This window comes from Sphaeramia orbicularis, chromosome 24 (genome assembly GCF_902148855.1).
Source record: "Sphaeramia orbicularis chromosome 24, fSphaOr1.1, whole genome shotgun sequence".
In the NCBI taxonomy this organism is placed as follows: Eukaryota; Metazoa; Chordata; class Actinopteri; order Kurtiformes; family Apogonidae; genus Sphaeramia; species Sphaeramia orbicularis.
Genome location: NC_043979.1, coordinates 40,715,059 through 40,735,067, shown reverse-complemented (window position 1 = coordinate 40,735,067; position 20,009 = coordinate 40,715,059). Strand labels below are relative to the sequence as shown.

Genomic DNA, 20,009 nt, shown 5'->3' with positions numbered 1-20,009 from the left:
CTGAACTCAAAGGATTGTTAATATCTTCAGTGTAATTTTTGCATTTCACAAATTCATCCCAAGGGCCGGACTGGACCCTTTGGTGGGCCGGATTTGGCCCCCGGGCCGCATGCTTGACACCTGTGCTTAGACCCTTTCATGCACGAATTATGAGAACCTTAGTCAATATTTTTTTCTTGAGGGTTTTTATTCCTCTTTAGGCATGAAAAAAAGCAATGCAATTGATTTTTTTTATGAACCTATTTTTCATGGAGTTACAAAAAATGTCCACTCATTTGGACACCATGTGTTTAATTTTTGAAGCAAAGAAACATGTATTTAAATGCAATATCAGAAAGTGAAACTGCGTGAAAACTATGAAACAAAAACATTTTTAATGCAGCTAATCTGATGTTTTCTCACCTTTTATCATATTCTAATACTGGTTCTTACTCACTTCATGGAGATAATATATTTATATATATATATATATATATATATATATATATATATATATATATATATATATATATATATATATATTTATTTATTTATATTTATATACAGGGTGGGGAAGCAAAATTTACAATATTTTGAGGCAGGGATTGAAAGACAGTGTATGACCAATTAGTTTATTGAAAGTCATGAGAATTTATTTGCCACAAGAAAGCTGACATAATAGAAAATGTTTTTATTCTATGTGTCCTCCTTCTTTCTCAATAACTGCCTTCACACGCTTCCTGAAACTTGCGCAAGTGTTCCTCAAATATTGGGGTGACAACTTCTCCCATTCTTCTTTAATAGTATCTTCCAGACTTTCTCGTAATAGTTTTGCTCATAGTCATTCTCTTCTTTCCATTATAAACAGTCTTTATGGACACTCCAACTATTTTTGAAATCTCCTTTGGTGTGACGAGTGCATTCAGCAAATCACACACTCTTTGACGTTTGCTTTCCTGATTACTCATATGGGCAAAAGTTTCTGAAAAGGTATGGATAATAGTGTTAGGTATGATTATGACATCAATATATGTTTGGTTTCAAAACAATGGAGGTAGTGTCTGCTGAGAAAAAACAACTAAATATTCATTGTAAATTTTGCTTCCCCACCCTATATATATATATATATATATATATATATATATATATATATATATATATATATATATATATATATATACATAAACTTTTTGTTTAAGAAAACTGTTAATTTCAGTCTAATAACAACTAGCAATTGATTTACACTCAAACATGTTAGAGCAGATCAGGTTTATCTACAACAGCAAAGTTACAGTAATGGTCTGAATGTCAGTGTATTATGGGATGGTGCATAAGTATCCGCTGTGTTGGCTGATATGGAACTAAAACAACAAAACCCATGAATATACAAGAGAACAGCTGGAGAAGAACTGTCCACTGGAGTGACCACTGTGCATGAAAGGGTTAAAGTAAGCATTTTTAATAAAGGCAGTTAGATTTTACAGATGATGTGATTTTTGCGTTAAATATGCTTTATGTATTTTGTTGTTTAGTCCCATTTGGAGTCATTTTTCTACAAAGCCGTTTCGTTTGTGGACACATTAGTAGAGGCTGTGCTTTCGGCCGTATTTCAAATGACAGTTATTTAGGTCCCGTGGATAGAATGTCAAATAGTGCGACTGTTTCAGCGCCACCGTAGCCTCGGACCAACAGCTGCTGTGACTGACTGTTTCCAGGTGCAGTGGAGCTCCTGTCTTATCTGGTCGGCTGTTTTGCAATGGACCGGATCGGCAGGAGGAAGACCTGCGCCCCGGCTCTGCTGCTGGCCGGGGTCACATGTATGCTCATCATAGTGGTTCCTGCTGTAAGTGACTGGATATACATATATATATATATATCCTTTATTTCATTTTTTTCAAGAGTGACCTGACCAAGAAAAGCAGCATAATGCACAAGACCACACATAATCAGCACATAATACTAAAACTTACAATCGATATGGACAAAACATTAGGCACACAAGGTATTAGCGCTCTTTCCTTGAAAATGACAACATCTGGTCTCAGAAAGTAAAAAAAAAAAAAAAAGGGTGTTTTTGGTCCGTTTTTCCATTTCTGTCAGGTAGTGACTATTTTTTTTTAATTAGAAAGAGAAAATGAAAATCAATCTGTTTTTTAAATTTGGTTTATCTGTTTTGACACTGAAAAAGAAAAATGCCTTGAAATCCCATTTTTATTTTTCTATTTTAAAATGAAAATCAATTAACTACTAATTTTTGTTTTGTTTCTGTGAAGAAAATCCAATTACCAAAAGATACATGGACTGAAATAGAACTTTCCTGCCACATTTTTGATTCCATAAGGTCTCACACTCTTGCTGTTTTTTATTTTTTATTTGATCAACTAAATTATGGGCGAAAAGTGCTTTGTAACACAAGCGCTATTGAACATGAACCAAGTCAAATGCTACAGAAAATTGATTAGTAATGCCTTACTACGGTGGCCCAGAGGTGCAACAGCCCCAAAAATGATCCACTATAAAAAAAAAAAAAAAGAGAACAGCCCAAAAAATGATCCACTAGCCCAAAAAAATGATGAATGGAGTCAACTTTTCATGTTAGCATTAGCTTAGCAATGAACCATCACACAGTGCACACAAGGGCCGTTTACAAATGAAACCCTAAACCTAACCTTAACCTTAACCATTTAACACCCAGTCCTCACCTTAAACAGACACAGGAGCCTTCATTAATCGTTTAACCACTTTGCGAGCTATATTAATGTAAATATTTTTTACAATAACTTTATTTTTAGCGCACCGACCTCCACTTCCGCTGGGTTACTTCCTTAGCATTAGCCACATTAGCTGAAGGTCTTCAAAATTTTCAGCCTATGCTTTTATTTTTAGTAGTGGCCTTCATTTTAAAGCAAGAGACTTTTTGGATAAACAGCGCCCCCTTAACTGACAAGATGGATGAGGGATTTTTTTTTTTCTTATAGTGGATAAGTTTTTGGGCCGTTCTCTGTTTTTTTTCTTATAGTGGATAATTTTTTGGGCCGTTCTCTTTTTTTTTCTTATAGTGGATAATTTTTTGGGCCGTTCTCTTTTTTTTCTTATACTGAATAATTTTTTGGGCCGTTCTCTTTGTTTTTTCTTATAGTGGATCATTTTTTGGGCCGTTCTCTTTTTTTTCTTATAGTGGATAATTTTTTGGGCCGTTCTCTTTTTTTTTCTTATAGTGGATAATTTTTTGGGCCATTCTCTTTTTTTTCTTATACTGGATAATTTTTTGGGCCGTTCTCTTTGTTTTTTCTTATAGTGGATCATTTTTTGGGCCGTTCTCTTTTTTTTCTTATAGTGGATAATTTTTGGGGACGTTCTCTTTTTTTCTTAAAGTGGATAATTTTTGGGGCCGTTCTCTTTTTTTTTCTTATGGTGGATAATTTTTGGGGCCATTCTCTTTTTTTCTTATAGTGGATCATTTTCTGGGCTGTTCTCTTTTTTTTCTTGTAGTGGATAATTTTTTGGGCTGTTCTCTTTTTTTTCTTTTACTGGATAATTTTTTGGGCTGTTCTCTTTTTTATTCTTATAGTGTATAATTTTTGGGGCCGTTCTCTTTTTTTTCTTATAGTGGATAATGTTTTGGGCTGTTCTCTTTTTTTTCTTAGAGTGGATAATTTTTTGGGCCGTTCTCTTTGTTTTTTCTTATAGTGGATAATTTTTTGGGCCGTTCTCTTTTTTTTCTTATAGTGGATAATTTTTTGGGCCGTTCTCTTTTTTTTTCTTATAGTGGATAATTTTTTGGGCCGTTCTCTTTTTTTTCTTATACTGGATAATTTTTTGGGCCGTTCTCTTTGTTTTTTCTTATAGTGGATCATTTTTTGGGCCGTTCTCTTTTTTTTCTTATAGTGGATAATTTTTGGGGACGTTCTCTTTTTTTCTTAAAGTGGATAATTTTTGGGGCCGTTCTCTTTTTTTTTCTTATGGTGGATAATTTTTGGGGCCATTCTCTTTTTTTCTTATAGTGGATCATTTTCTGGGCTGTTCTCTTTTTTTTTCTTGTAGTGGATAATTTTTTGGGCTGTTCTCTTTTTTTTCTTTTACTGGATAATTTTTTGGGCTGTTCTCTTTTTTATTCTTATAGTGTATAATTTTTGGGGCCGTTCTCTTTTTTTTCTTATAGTGGATAATTTTTTGGGCTGTTCTCTTTTTTTTCTTAGAGTGGATAATTTCTTGGGCTGTTCTATTTTTTTTTTCTTGTAGTGGATAATTTTTTGGGCTGTTCTATTTTTTTTCTTATAGTGTATATTTTTTTGGGCCGCTCTCTTTTCTTTTTGTAGTGAATAATTTTTTGTCCTGTTCTCTTTTTTTCTTATATGGATAAGTTTTTGGGCTGTTGCACCTCTGGACCACTGCATTACAGCAAAAAGTAATCTGTTACTGTAATGCATTACTTTTCCCAGTACTGTCTATAATGGAGGGCGTCTCAGTCAGTAGGTCCAGTGCCGTCTATGTGGAGTATGCATGTTCCTCCAGCCGTCCAAACACATGCACTCACTGGGTTCATTTGTCACCCTTTACTGCCTGAGGTGTGAATATGAGACTCTGTGCTCGTTTGTCTGTCAGCCCCACGTTAAACTGGCAACACGTCCGCAGTTTTCCCCGCCTTCGCCTGTTCGTAGCTGGGATGTGTTCCAGCAGAATCCCCGTGACCCTCCAGAGGATGAGGCACTTCGGAAAACGAATTAAAGAGTTAACCTATAATGGAGAAACTAGAGGTCGACTGAGAGTTTTTAGAGTATTTTTAAAGATACCAGTCCCCCCCCAGGTAGCTTTCCATCAGGTCCAGGTGGAAAGCTATCTTGGGGGGAGGGGGCCGAACCGGTACACCAAGCTGCTCCTCCACGGATCTACTTCTGAGTAATGCTTTCCATCAGGTCCGACAAATAAGTGAATACACATTTGCACTCTTCTGCTGTTTCTGTTTTCTTTAATGCTGGCGAATGTCATTTTATTTGACTTCATTAACGCCAACTCCCATCACCGCGTCGCGTTCTCCAGGAAGCCGGGCTACAGGCTCCGAGCGCCGGCTCCTGCCCGGCTTCCACGCCGGTGAGCTTGGAGGTCGGAGCACAGCTTGGTTCTGAGTTCTGTAAACGAAACTAGTTCCATGGTCCCTAACCGGTTACGAGAACGGAAAAAACTTCCCGCTTCCCCGAGAGGTTTACAGCAGCAGCACAGGTAGAAGGAGCTCCTGTTGGATCAGAGACCACTGTCCCACTGACACAGAGAAACAGCGCCAATTTTTTTTTTAACTTATTTTTTCTCGTAATTATGAGATAATTATCTCGTTAATTCAGAAAAACAGAGCCGAATTTATTTTTTTGTGTTTGAATGCAATACGCTTCCGTATGTTTCTGATGATAAATATGCTAAAAACTTAAGTCTGGTTTTTTTTTTTTTTTTTTTTTTACTAAAACACACTGTTTTAAGCATTTTGTATTTATAATAATGATAATGAATGGACAGATATTGAAAGTTAAGTTCTTCCTGAAAACAAATCTGCAAAAGAATAAAAAAAAAAGACATTTTCTGACACTTTTATTGCAAAGAAAACATAAAGACACCTAGGCGGCCTGTAATAGAATAGAATAGAATAGAATAGAACAGAATAGAATAGAATGCCTTTATTATCACTATACACATGTACAATGAGATTTAAGAGCAGCTCCTTCAGTGCAAACATACACAGAATAAACGGCATAAAAATGATAGATTTCAATAATAAATAAATGTGTTTGTCCTAAGATAAAATAAGTTATATATACAGTAGGAAATTTCAAAATTGCATAAATGTGGACAGAATGATATTGCACACAAGTCGTAAGTACTGACTGCACATTGTTATAATTCCAGTCTTAAAGGGGTTAAAACATCCAACAGCCTGATTCATCATCTTGACTATCTCCATCTATCTGTACTCAGAAAAGTTTTTTGTTAATAGAATATATCCTACAGCCTTTTCAGTACATCAGTACACACTGTTTTCCCTGCACTGGTACATTGTGTTGTTAATTACTCTGACGACCATTGGAACTCCATTAACTGATCATTTCCAAACCAGTGTGTGTTTTTTCGAAGCGTGGCCTATATTAGCAGTGCTTGCGTTGCCAAACATGTGGTCTCTACTGTCCGAGTAAATATGACCTCTGACCTCTATAGCTGCTCTGAACGGAACGGTCAACAACATGGACTGAAAGGAGGACAAAGGAAACAGCAGCGTTCTGCGTCTGTCCTCTTCCTCTGTTCTATCTGTGTTTGTCACTGAGGTATCATCGACATAACCCCCCCCCCCCATACCAGAGGTTATTTAACTTTCTTTGGTAAAATACACATGCAGATACTGTATATCTAAACCTGGCAAACATGACATAGTACAACTGCATGTAGTGTTCACTGGACAGTGTGTGCTACATTGGACACAGTGGACACCAACACTGGAAAAAAATCTACATCTTATCGAGTGTATTTTTCTCATTTCTAGTCCAAATATCTCATCACACTTAAAATAAGACATAATCACCTAAAGAGTAACTTTTCAGTGAGATATAAGAACTGATTTTTAGACAATAGATCTGGAAAATCAGATTTCAAGAAATCTTACCAAGATAATTTTCACTTGTTTCATTGGCAGATTTTTTTTTTTTTGATTGAATTAAGCAAAAAAAAAATAAATAAATAAATAAATAAAAATCTTGAATTGTGAAAAAATAAATAAATCTTGAATTAAGCAAAAAATATCTTGAATTAAACCAAAAAAATCTTGAATTAAGCAAAAAAAAAAAAAAAAAAACAAATCTTGAGTTAAGCAAAAAAAATCTTGACTTAAGCAAAAAAAAAATCTTGAATTAAGTAAAAAAAAAATTCTTAAATTAAGCAAAAAAAAAACCAAAAACAAAAAAACCTTGAATTAAGCAAAAAAATCTTGAATTAAGCAAAAAAAATTCTTGAATTAAGCAAAAAAAATCTTGAATCGTGCAAAAAAAAAAAAATCTTGAATCAAGACAAAAAATCTTGAATTAAGCAAAAAAAAAGATCTTGAATTAAGCAAAAAAAAGATCCTGAATTGAGCAAAAAAAAAAAACAAAACAAAACAAAACTTTGAATTAAGCAAAAAAATTCTTGAATTAAGCAAAAAAAAATCTTGAATCAAGACAAGAAATCTTGAATTAAGCAAAAAAAGATCTTGAATTACGAAAAAAAAAATCTTGAATTAAGCAAAAAAATATCTTAAATTAAGCAAAATAATCTCGAATTAAGCAAAAAAAAAATCTTGAATTAAGCAAAACATATCTTGCATTAAACAAAAAAATCTTGAATTAAACACAAAAAAAATCTTGAATTAAGCCAAAAAAACAAAAAACAAATCTTGAATCAAGCAAAAAAAAAAAAAAAAATCTTGAATTAAGCAAAAAAAATCTTGAATTAAGCAAAAAAAATTCTTAAATTAAGACAAATAATCTTGAATTAAGCAAAAAAAAATCTTGAATCATGCAAAAAAAAAAAATCTTGAATCAAGACCAAAAATCTTAAATTAAGCAAAAAAGAAAATAAAAAATAAATCTTGAATTAAGCAACAACAACAAAAAATAAATCTTGAATTAAGAAAAAAAAAAAAAACTGCCAATGAACCAAGTGAAAATTTTCTTGGTAAGATTTCTTGAAATAGGTTTTTCCAGATCTATTGACCAAAAATCAGTTCTTATATCTCACTGAAAACTTACTCTTTAGGTGATTCTGTCTTATTTTAAGTGTGATGAGATATTTTAACTAGAAATGAGAAAATTACACTTGGTCAGATTTAGATTTTTTTCAGTGCTGTAACTATGGAGCCTCTGAACAGGGTCATACTGTATCTGATGACCATGAGAAGACGAAAAACTGCATTTTACTGGAATTATTTCCACGTATTGACAGGATTAGTGTATGGACAGGTGTTAAATCATTTAGATCAGTGGATGGTTTTGGTCGGTGGTGGATGTTTGGGTCTTTATGGTTAAATGAACATAAACAAAATCATCTACAGCCGCTGTCAATTGTTAAACTACATGTGTTTTTATTGGTGAATCAGTTTTACAGAAGAATGTCCAAACTGCATTTTACTTGAATTATTTCAACTTATCGATAGGATTAGTGCGTCTAAAGTTCTTCAACATTCTGGTCAGTCGATGGTCGATGGTCGATGGTTTTGTCCGAGGTCAGCTGTTGAGGTCACTGAGCGTTATCAGACTCCTCCTGTCCTCTGTTTTTTTTCCTTTATCAACTGTGTCATGATTTCCAACACATCTGCCACTGATCTGTGTTCCAGTTTGTGCTGCTGTGGTCTTCATCTCCTGGGTTTGTCGTTCTTTTATCAGTGGGTACCTGTCCCAAATCAACTTGTTCTACTTATAGTTCTTTTAAATACACACACTGTAGTACGTATTTGAAAGTACATGACTTCCTTCCTTCCTCTTGTCTTTCCTCATTCCTCTTACTACTCTGTGATCCTTTTACTTGTCCTGTTGTTTTCTCTGTTTCTAGACTCTCCTTCTAGTTGTTGCTTAGTTTCTCCTCTGATTTATCACAGTTATGAGCGTTTGACTCATTGTCCTATTTTATAATTATATCTATATCTAGATTTGGTTACCTTGTACTTCAACAGTAAAGTCTAATCTAATCTAATCTAATCTAATCCAGTCTAATCTAATTTAATTTAATCTAATCCAGTCTAATATAATCTAATCTAATTTAATCTAATCTAATCCAGTCTAATCTGATCTAATCTAATTTAATCTAATCCAGTCTAATCTAATCTAATTTAATCTAATACAGTCTAATCTAATCTAATCTAATCCAGTCTAATATAATTTAATCTAATCCAATGTAATCTAATGTAATACAGTCTAATCTAATCTAATCTAAAATAATCTAATCCAGTCTAATCTAATTTAATTTAATCTAATCCAGTCTAATATAATCTAATCTAATTTAATCTAATCTAATCTAATCTAATCCAGTCTAATCTGATCTAATCTAATTTAATCTAATCCAGTCTAATCTAATCTAATCCAGTCTAATCTAATCTAATTTAATCTAATACAGTCTAATCTAATCTAATCTAATCTAATCTAATCTAATCCAGTCTAATCTAATTTAATCTAATCCAGTGTAATCTAATCTAATACAGTCTAATCTAATCTAATCTAATTTAATCTAATCCAGTCTAATCTAATCTAATTTATATCTATATCTATATTTTGTTACCTTGTACTTCAACAGTAAAGTTTAATTTAATATAATCTAATTTAATCCAGTCTAATCTAATCTAATATAATCCAATCCAATCTAATTTATATCTATACCTATATCTATTTCTATATTTTGTTACTTTGTACTTCAACAGTAAAGTCTAATCTAATCTAATCTAATCTAATTTAATCTAGTCCAATCTAATCTAATCCAGTCTAATCTAATTTAATTTAATCTAATCCAGTCTAATCTAATTTAATCTAATCTAATCCAGTCTAATCTGATCTAATCTAATTTAATCTAATCCAGTCTAATCTAATCCAGTCTAATCTAATCTAATTTAATCTAATACAGTCTAATCTAATTTAATCTAATCTAATCCAGTCTAATCTAATCTAATCTAATCTAATCCAGTCTAATCTAATTTAATCTAATCCAGTGTAATCTAATCTAATCCAGTCTAATCTAATCTAATTTAATCTATTCCAGTCTAATCTAATCTAATCTAATCTAATTTATATCTATATCTATATTTTGTTACCTTGTACTTCAACAGTAAAGTTTAATTTAATCTAATCTAATTTAATCCAGTGTAATCTAATCTAATCTAATCCAATCCAATCTAATTTATATCTATACCTATATCTATTTCTATATTTTGTTACTTTGTACTTCAACAGTAAAGTTTAATCTAATCTAATCCAGTCTAATCTAATATATATATATATACACACACACACACACACATTTATATATATATATATATATACATATATATATATATATATATATATACACATATATATACACACACATATATATACACATATATATATATATATATATATACATATATATATATATATATATATATATATATATATATATATATATATATATATATGATTAAGCAAAAAAAAATCTGCCAAAGGAACAAGTGAAAATTAGATTTCATCGCATGTCTGGAATAAATCACAAAATCACAATAGAAGTTGGGAGTCGAATGTTTAAGCATATTAAGTTTCAGTTTCGTTTAACACTAGCGTAAGTGACAGTATGTACGGACCACACCCCCACATCCATACCCCCCCCCCCAACAGATTGAGAAGATCCTGCCCCTGGTTAATGACCTCACCTTTACCTTCATTTCAGTTGCACTGGCCTGTATTTGTCCTCATTCCCAGTTCTGTGAAATGCACCCACTGTAGGATCAGTCCTGCCCACCTCTTCTAATACAAATATTCAGTGTTCAGATCGGACGGAAAAGCCATATATTTTTCTGTACAAACATCCCTTTGTGCTCCACATACACAGTGTTTACACAGTTAGTCTGCAGCCCTGTTCACTCCCAGGTAAAGCCCCTGTAACACCGCACATGTCAGAGTAATTAATAAATACAGAACCCGACGTTGACAACTACTGTATGTATGTCAGTGCAGCCAGCAGGTTAAATATAACCCCTTTGGATTGGCTCAGCTCTCTTTATCTTTAGCGTTGTCATTCCAGGACACGTGTTGCTGTCGGTATCCGCTGGACTGTATCTAAGCAACAGGCCCAGTTTACAGTTTTTCCTGGAAGAACCCAGTCGCTGCCGCCGTTCCACATGAAACTGATTTGTTCGTGTTTGGAAAAGTAGACCCTCAAAGACAGCCGCCGTTCGTCTTGTTAATCATGTTCATCTTGTTTGTGAATCAGAATCACAGTAGGAGGGTCTGGTCAGCACTTGAGTTCAACCACCCATTTAATCTGTGCTCTCATTAAAAGTTACATTATGAACAGAGTCAGCAGATAATGGGATGAAACATCTGGGGGTCAAAGGTCAAACTGTTGGAATTTTGACTATGAAAACCCTTTAAGTGCCGGAAGTTCTTTAAAAAAATATATTCAATTTTGATATCAAGATTTACATAAGTGGTGCCAGTCACAACAAGCCCCGCCCCTCAAATGTATTGTAGCTTATTTTGGCATCGATCCAGCTGATGTCATCATGTCTATACATGTGCTGATGTCAACATATCAATTGCCTCCATATATGTGCCAAGTTTGAAGCAAATTGAAACAAAATTGATGTATTCATAGATGTGTGAAATCTCGCCCATTATAAGTAAATGGGTGGGGAAAAAAAGAGGTAAAAAATTTCAGAATTTTTTTTCCAAAATGTAATCACATCTATTCTCGGTCACTGGGAATCTATAAACCCAATTTGGTATGAATTCAACCAAAAATGTTGCTGCTACAGACATTTGAAATTTTGCCCATTATGAAAAAAAAAACAAAAAAAAAAAACAAAAAAAAAAAAACATATTTTTTGAAAATTTGAACTTTGACCTATTTTTCTCAAAATGTAATGACTTCTATTCTGGGTCACTGGTACTCTATAACCCCAGTTTAGTATGAATTAAACCAATAGTGTTGCTGCTACAGACATTTGAAATTTCACCCATTATTAGTAAATGGGAAAGAAAAATATTTTAAAAATTCATAGAAAATTTAAACTTTGACCTATTTTTCCCAAAGTTTACTGACATTTATTCTGGGTCACTGGAAATGTATAAACCAAAATCGGTATGAATTCAAGTAATAGTTTTGCTGCTACAGACATTTGAAATTTCACCCATTATTGGTAAATGGGAAAAAAAAAAAAAAAAAGATTTGAAAAATTCATTAAAAATTTGAACTTTGACCTACTTTTTCCAAAATGTAATCAGATCTATTCTGGGTCACTGGCAATCTATAAACCCAATTTGGTATGAATTCAACCAATAGTTTTGCTGCTAAAGTGTTAACAAACAAACTGAACCAAAAACAATACTCCTTGCCTCCCCTTTTTTCGGGTGGGGGGGTAAAAAGCTGTATGCTGGAAGTGGTTCGGGATAAAGTCATTCTGTAAATGACAAAAATATTGGATTTGACCCAAAGTTTACGAATGGAGTAAATGTACTCATCTAATTTGCATGTTGTGACATCACAAGCTGGTGGCCATATTGGATTGCGTAACTTTTGATAAACTCGAATTTTGGACATATTTACATGGAAGTTTTCTGTGTTTTTTTCGTCATATTATCCTAAAATAAATGAACTTAAACATTAGTAGAAAGTAAAATGTGGTAAGTTTTAGTAGCTTTTTAGCCAAGCCGTTGAGTAGCCAAATCTGTACGTATCTATCAAAACTAAAACTGAATAAACTTTACTTGCTTAAATAAATAAATTTTACTTAATATAAATAAACTTTGTTTACTTAAATAAATAAACTTTACTTACTGTAAATAAACTTTGTTTACTTAAATAAATAAACTTTACTTACTGTAAATAAACTTTACTTACTTAAATAAACTTTACTTACTGTAAATAAACTTTACTTACTTAAATAAACTTTACTTACTGTAAATAAACTTTACTTACTTAAATAAGTCAACTTTACTTACTGTAAATAAACTTTACTTACTTAAATAAATAAACTTTACTTACTGTAAATAAACGTTACTTACTTAAATAAACTTTACTTACTGTAAATAAACTTTACTTACTTAAATAAATAAACTTTACTTACTGTAAATAAACTTTACTTAATTAAATAAATAAACTTTACTTACTGTAAATAAACTTTACTTACTTAAATAAATAAACTGTACTTACTTAAATAAATAAACTTTACTTGCTGTAAATAAATAAACTTTACTTGCTGTAAATAAACTTTACTTACTTAAATAAATAAACTTTACTTACTGTAAATAAACTTTACTTACTTAAATAAATAAACTTTACTTACTGTAAATAAACTTTACTTACTTAAATGAATAAACTTTACTTACTGTAAATAAATTTTGCTTACTTAAATTAATAAACTTTACTTGCTGTAAATAAACTTTACTTACTTAAATAAATAAACTTTACTTACTGTAAATAAACTTTACTTTCTTAAATAAATAAACTTTTTCTTACTGTAAATAAACTTTGCTTACTTACTTCCTGGATTTTCGTCTTCGCTTTGGATAGAAACGTGCCCTGAAATGGTTTTAGGGTTGAAGAGGCACATGTCTGCCATCTATTGGTGGAAGGTGGAAACAACACTTGGCTACTCTATCTGGAGTTATGGTCTGTTCCATTCAGGGATGTTGCAGTATTGAACTTTGGCGCTTAAAGTAACCCTTTTTCATAGGATATGAAAGTATTTGTCCACTGTCAGTCGTTTATTTCTGTTTTCTTTCCCACAGGAGATCGAGGCGCTGGCCATCGCTCTCAGTATGACGGGAAAGTTCGCCATCGCCATCGCCTTCGGACTCATCTACCTGTACACCTGTGAGCTTTACCCGACCATCATCAGGTAAGACCCAGGACCACAGTCTTCCTCGTTTCATCTGAAGACCCTTCCTCGTATCAAACCTCTAACTTTCTTCACATTCATTTGGAAATATTTTTGTGCTAATACGTTAAAATATCCAGTTTTTTCTGTCAGTTGTCATTAAAGTTGATTAAAAACTAGGATACTGGTCATTATTTTTGATCACATCCATGAATGGGTGGAGGTAGAAAATATTTTTACTTTGTTTTCCTCTGGTACCCCCTGGTTAATATAGACCAAAACCTTGAAATAGAGCTAATCAGTGGCACCAACAGAAAAAAGGAGGAAAATATAGGATATGTATGATTTTATTATAATTCTATATATTTATGTGCTGTATATAACACACACTTAAATGCATATACAGTTTGTCAGTTGGTCGGTGTGGGTTATGTTTAAACCACAGAGCGGCTGACCTAAATGTTCAGCAGGACTCAAGGATGAATGGGCTATATTTGGAAAGCAAAGGTCAAAGGTTAAGGTTATGACCTCATAAAACATGTGTTTAGCCATAACTGCAAGTATTTCCAAGAGCTGCATGAACAGATTAGGATGCAAGGAGAGTGGACGTATTTGAGTGCATTTAAAGTCGTTATTCTTCAGAAAACTACAGTATAATCTACACACGACAGCCACTTTATATCTGTATCTGCAAATAATGTATGAATTCACTGTTTAATGTCACTTTTTTTTTTTTTTATTAAACCCCCTCCTTTGTCCTTCCGTCTGTCCTTCTGCCCATCTGAGATATTTTTCTGTCCCATTTTTCATCCGATTCTTTTCAAATTTGACACATATGTTCTTTACCACTATTTTTGTTTATTTTATTTTATTTTTTTGACAATTTTTTTAAAATTTCAACTTTGAACATTTGTCCAACCCATTTCTCTGACACTTTTCACCTGATTCTTTTCAAATTTGACACTTTTTTTTTTTTTAATAAATCTTTTTATTGGATTTTCATACACACATACCAATATCTAAAATGTACAATATTTCCAAGTGTTCTAGTTGAAGCTAATAAACAGTTGTCTTTATACAACGTATTTTGAGAGCAACAATTTTAATCTAACCTATTTAATTTAACGGCTTTTATGAATGAACTATAATAAGACATTATCCATTCCCACCCACCACTGAAAGAAAAGACAGAATAAAACAAAACACAAACACATGAGCCTTTCTCTCAATTTTTGATTTATTTATTTAATTTATTTATTTTTCCACATTATTTTTTAAATTTCAACTTTGAACATTTGTCCAACCCATTTCTCTTATACTTTTCACCTGATTCTTTTCAAATTTGACACAATTTTTTTTTTTTTTTAAATAATTCTTTTTATTGGATTTTCATACACACATGCTAATATCTAACATGTACAGTATTTCCAAGTGTTCTAGTTGAAGCTAATAAACAGTTGTCTTTATACAATGTATTTTAAGAGCAACAATTTTAATCTAACCTAAATGGCTTTTATGGATGAACTATAATAAGACATTATCCATTCCCACCCACCACTGAAAGAAAAGACAGAATAAAACAAAACACAAACACATGAGCCTTTCTCTCAATTTTTGCATTATTTATTTATAAATTAATTAATTAATTTATTTATTATTTTTATTTATTTATTTATTTATTTATTTATTTATTCACACATTTTTTTAAAAATTCAACTTTGAACATTTGTCCAACCCATTTCTCTGACACTTTTCACCTGATTCTTTTCAAATTTGACACTTTTTTTTTTTTTTTAATAAATCTTTTTATTGGATTTTCATACACACATACCAATATCTAAAATGTACAATATTTCCAAGTGTTCTAGTTGAAGCTAATAAACAGTTGTCTTTATACAACGTATTTTGAGAGCAACAATTTTAATCTAACCTATTTAATTTAACGGCTTTTATGAATGAACTATAATAAGACATTATCCATTCCCACCCACCACTGAAAGAAAAGACAGAATAAAACAAAACACAAACACATGAGCCTTTCTCTCAATTTTTGATTTATTTATTTAATTTATTTATTTTTCCACATTATCTTTTAAATTTCAACTTTGAACATTTGTCCAACCCATTTCTCTTATACTTTTCACCTGATTCTTTTCAAATTTGACACAATTTTTTTTTTTTTAAATAATTCTTTTTATTGGATTTTCATACACACATGCTAATATCTAACATGTACAATATTTCCAAGTGTTCTAGTTGAAGCTAATAAACAGTTGTCTTTATGCAACGTATTTTAAGAGCAACAATTTTAATCTAACCTAAATGGCTTTTATGGATGAACTATAATAAGACATTATCCATTCCCACCCACCACTGAAAGAAAAGACAGAATAAAACAAAACACAAACACATGAGCCTTTCTTTCTATGTATGTTTGTATTTATTTATTTATTTAGTAATTATTTGTTTATCTTTCTTTCTTTCTTTCTTTCTTTCATTCATGTACAATATTTCCAAGTGTTCTAGTAAAAGGTAATAAACAGTTGTCTTTATATAATGTATTTTGAGAGCAACAATTTTAATCTAACCTATTTAATTTAACGGCTTCTATGAATGAACTATAACAACCCATTATCCATTCCCACCCACCACTGAAAGAAAAGACAGAATAAAGCAAAACACAAACACATGAGCCTTTCTCTTAATGTTTTTATTTTATTTATTTATTTTATTTTATTATTATTATTATTATTTTTTTTTTTTTTTTTTTTACAAATTTTGGAAACATTTTTGACAAGATTGAAAGTTAAGACTCAAAAATAACCCCTCGGTAGGCATGGTATCAGTGAGCAGGGGGGCCAAAGTGCAGGGGGTACTAGTAATCTCTGCTTACTTTTCCACTTGTTATCTTTTATATTGTGCATTTTCATAAACATGTAATTATACATAAGGAACCACACAGACACAATATAAATAAAATAACAAAGAAATTATACAACAAACCTACAAACCTATTAAACCCCCCAAAAAGAGAAAAAAAACACACACAACAACAAAAAAAACAAAATAAATAATATTATCAACTCCTCTTTACAATGCTCAGGGCTGATTAAGAGTTAATATAATGTATAAACACACATTTCTCTGTCAAAAGGACGTAGGAGACAGCAGGACGATCTTGTTGAAAGTAGAGAAAACAAATTCATTTGTCCACTTGTTTATTTTTTACAGTGTTGTCCTCTAATAGTGAATACTGACCATAACGTAACCACCATCTGGCCCCTGTTGTCTTTTTTTTCCAGGTCTCTGGCGGTGGGTAGTGGTAGTATGATGTGTCGTGTTGGCAGCGTGGTCGCCCCCTTCTGTGTGTATCTGGCCGACGTCTGGGTCTATCTGCCCCAGGTACAGTACGCATGCACCTGTCCAGTACATCATGTTGACTTTTCCTTTTTTTTTTTTTTCTTTTTTTTTTTTTTGTTTTAGTTTAAGTTTTTGTTTGTTGCTAGTTGTTGTTTTTTGTTTTAAACTGGAAAATTGGACATATGCTTGTACCTATGCTGAGAGGGTGTGTGGACTGAAAATGTGTCCTAATAAGAAGATTATTAAAAAAAAAAAAAAAAAAAAATATTGTTTAACCCTTTAACAACGACAATCTCTCCAGCGCTACATTTTGCATTTTACAGCATTCAAATTAATGTAACTCCTGAACCGTTTATGCTATCTACAAAATTCAAACGGCATCGGAAAGCTGAGATCCCGAGCTTTCCAACAATATATACCACTTTATGGCAGCAATGTGGGACTTTATTACTATTATTACAGAGTCTTCCACACAGGCTAAAAAACGCCTGGAAATAACAAAAAATATGAAGCCACAACATGGATACTGAATGTTCAAGAATAAAAAGCATGTTTGAACAGATGTAAGATAGTTGAAAGTTGTTTTGTTTGTTTATTTGTTCATTTATTATTATTATTATTATTATTATTCAAAGTTTATTTATTTATTTCTGCAATCTAAAAAGTTTTGTTATGGACATTTACAGTTGTTTCTGATAATAAATATGCGAAAAACTTCAAGTCCGCTTCATTCTTTTTTACTAAAACACAATGTTTTAGCCCCCCCCCCCCCCCCCCCGCCCAATGGTTAGGCAAGCGCTTTTGTTTTTGGTTTGGTTAGTTAGTTAGTTTGTTTGTTCACACTCTAGCAGCAAAACTATTGGTTTAATTCATACCAAATTGGGTTTATAGATTGCTAGTGATGCAAAATAGATGTGAGTAAATTTTGGGAAAAGTAGGTCAAAGTTTAAATTTTTTAATGAATTTTTCCCTTTTTTCCTATTTACATTTCAAATGTCTGTAGCAGCAAAACTGATTGTTGAATTCATACCAAATTTGGCTTATAGATTGCCAGTGACCCAGAATAGATGTCATTACATTTTGGTAAAAGTAGGTCAAAGTTAAAATTATTTTTTTAAATGAATTTTTCACTTTTTTCCCATTTACTTATAATGGGTGACATTTCAAATGTCTGTAGCAGCAAAACTGATTATTGAATTCATACCAAATTCGACTTATAGATTGTCAGTGACTCAGAATAAATTTGATTCCATTTTAGGAAAAGTAGGTCAAAGTTAAAATTTTGTAATGAATTCTTAAAATCTTTCTTTTTTTCCCATTTACTTATAATGGGTGAAATTTCAAATGTCTGTAGCAGCGAAAGTATTGGTTGAATTCATACCAAATTGGGTTTATAGATTGCCAGTGACCCAGAATAGATGTCTTTACATTTTGGTAAAAGTAGGTCAAAGTTCAAATTTTTAGTTAATTTTTAAAATCTTTCTTTTTTTCCCATTTCCTTATAATGGGTGAAATTTCAAATGTCTGTAGCAGCAAAACTATTGGTTAAATTCATACCAAATTTGGTGTATAGATTGCCAGTGACCCAGAATAGATCTGATTACATTTTGGAAAAGGTATGTCAAAGTTCAAATTTTTAATGAATTTTTAATCCCCCCCCATTTACTTTGAATGGCTGAAATTTCAAATGTCTGTAGCAGCAAAACTATTGGTTGAATTCATACCAAATTTGGTTTATCTATTGTCAGGGACCCAAAATAGTGGCATTACATTTTGGTAAAAGTAGGTCAAAGTTCAAATTTTCTATGATTTATTTATTTTTTTCTCCCATTTACTTATAACGAGCAAAATTTCAAATCTCTATAAAAACATAATTTTTTTTTTTTTTTCAATTTACATCAAACTTGGCACACTTATATGATGACATCTACACACGAATAGACATGATGACATCAGCTGGATCGATGCCAAAATAAGCTACAATACGTGTGAGGGGCGGGGCTTGTTGTGCCTGGAACCACATGTTATTTATAATAATGAGAATTAATGGACGGATATTGAAAGTTAAGTTCTTCCTGAAAAAAAAATCAGCAAAAGAATTGGCAAAAAAGACATTTTTAGACACTTTAATTGCAAAGAAAACCTATGCTGCCTCTTTTAGTGGCAGTTTTACATGATACGCTGCCAAACATTACTAACTTTTTCCCATTTTTTCCCTCTTTTTTATCACCATGACCTCTTTATAGCTGATTGTAGGAATCCTGGCATTTGTCATCGGAGTCCTGACGTTATGGTTACCAGAGACACTGGGCAAGCCTCTAACAACCACCCTGGAAGAAGCTGAAGCTCTGGGACGCACGGCCAAGGAGAAGAAGTTAACCCTAGGCAATAAAGATGCCGAAGACGGGTTGGAGATGAACTAAAATGACGCCAAAGCCGGAGTCGTAGGCGGCTGGAAAACCGTAAAGACAAACACAGATGTGTAACGGAAAAAAAAAAGAGAGTGGAAGGAAAAGAGCAGACGAGACGGATGCCAAATGTACGAAAACAGTAACATCATTGATTTAGTGGATTGTTGAAAGAGAACGAGAGAGGGCTTCGATCAGAACGGACTCAAATGGGTGTTTTGTCGACATGTTGTTCCTCAAAGTGACCAGCAGGAGGACGTCGCCTTCAGACAGACTAGATCAAGTCAGGGGTGTCAAACATACGGCCCGTGGGCTAAAACAGGCCACAAAAGGGTCCAATCCGGCCCGTGGAATGAATTTGTAAAATGCAAAAATGACAATGAAGATATTAATCATTTTAGTTCAGGTTCTACGTTTATCCCAATATGATCTCAAGTGGCTCAGATCAATAAAATACCAACATAATTACCTAAAAATAATGAAAACGCCAAAATTTTACATTTGTTTTAGTGCAAAAAAAAGGTAAATTACAAGAAAATGTTTATATTATACAGGCTTTCCTTTTACAAAAAATGCGAATAACATGAACAAATATGACCAACTTGAAAAGTCTTAAGAGAAGTAAGTGCAGTTTTAACAATATTCTGCCTTTTACTAAATGTTTTCTGTATTCGTAGATTCACTGGGAT

General features: G+C 32.2%; 1 protein-coding gene across 1 annotated transcript in view; it reads left to right on the top strand.

The window, feature by feature from the left end:
- The window catches only part of slc22a16 (solute carrier family 22 member 16), a 69,165-nt gene extending 49,527 nt beyond the window's left edge, over window positions 1-19,638 (top strand). The window contains exons 5-8 of the mRNA XM_030128775.1: window positions 1,695-1,822; window positions 13,464-13,573; window positions 16,855-16,954; window positions 19,159-19,638. Of these exons, the coding sequence (XP_029984635.1) occupies window positions 1,695-1,822; window positions 13,464-13,573; window positions 16,855-16,954; window positions 19,159-19,335 (515 nt within the window). The 3' untranslated portion in view covers window positions 19,336-19,638. The remainder of the gene's footprint in view (window positions 1-1,694; window positions 1,823-13,463; window positions 13,574-16,854; window positions 16,955-19,158) is intronic.
- The last annotated feature ends 371 nt before the right edge of the window (window positions 19,639-20,009 follow it).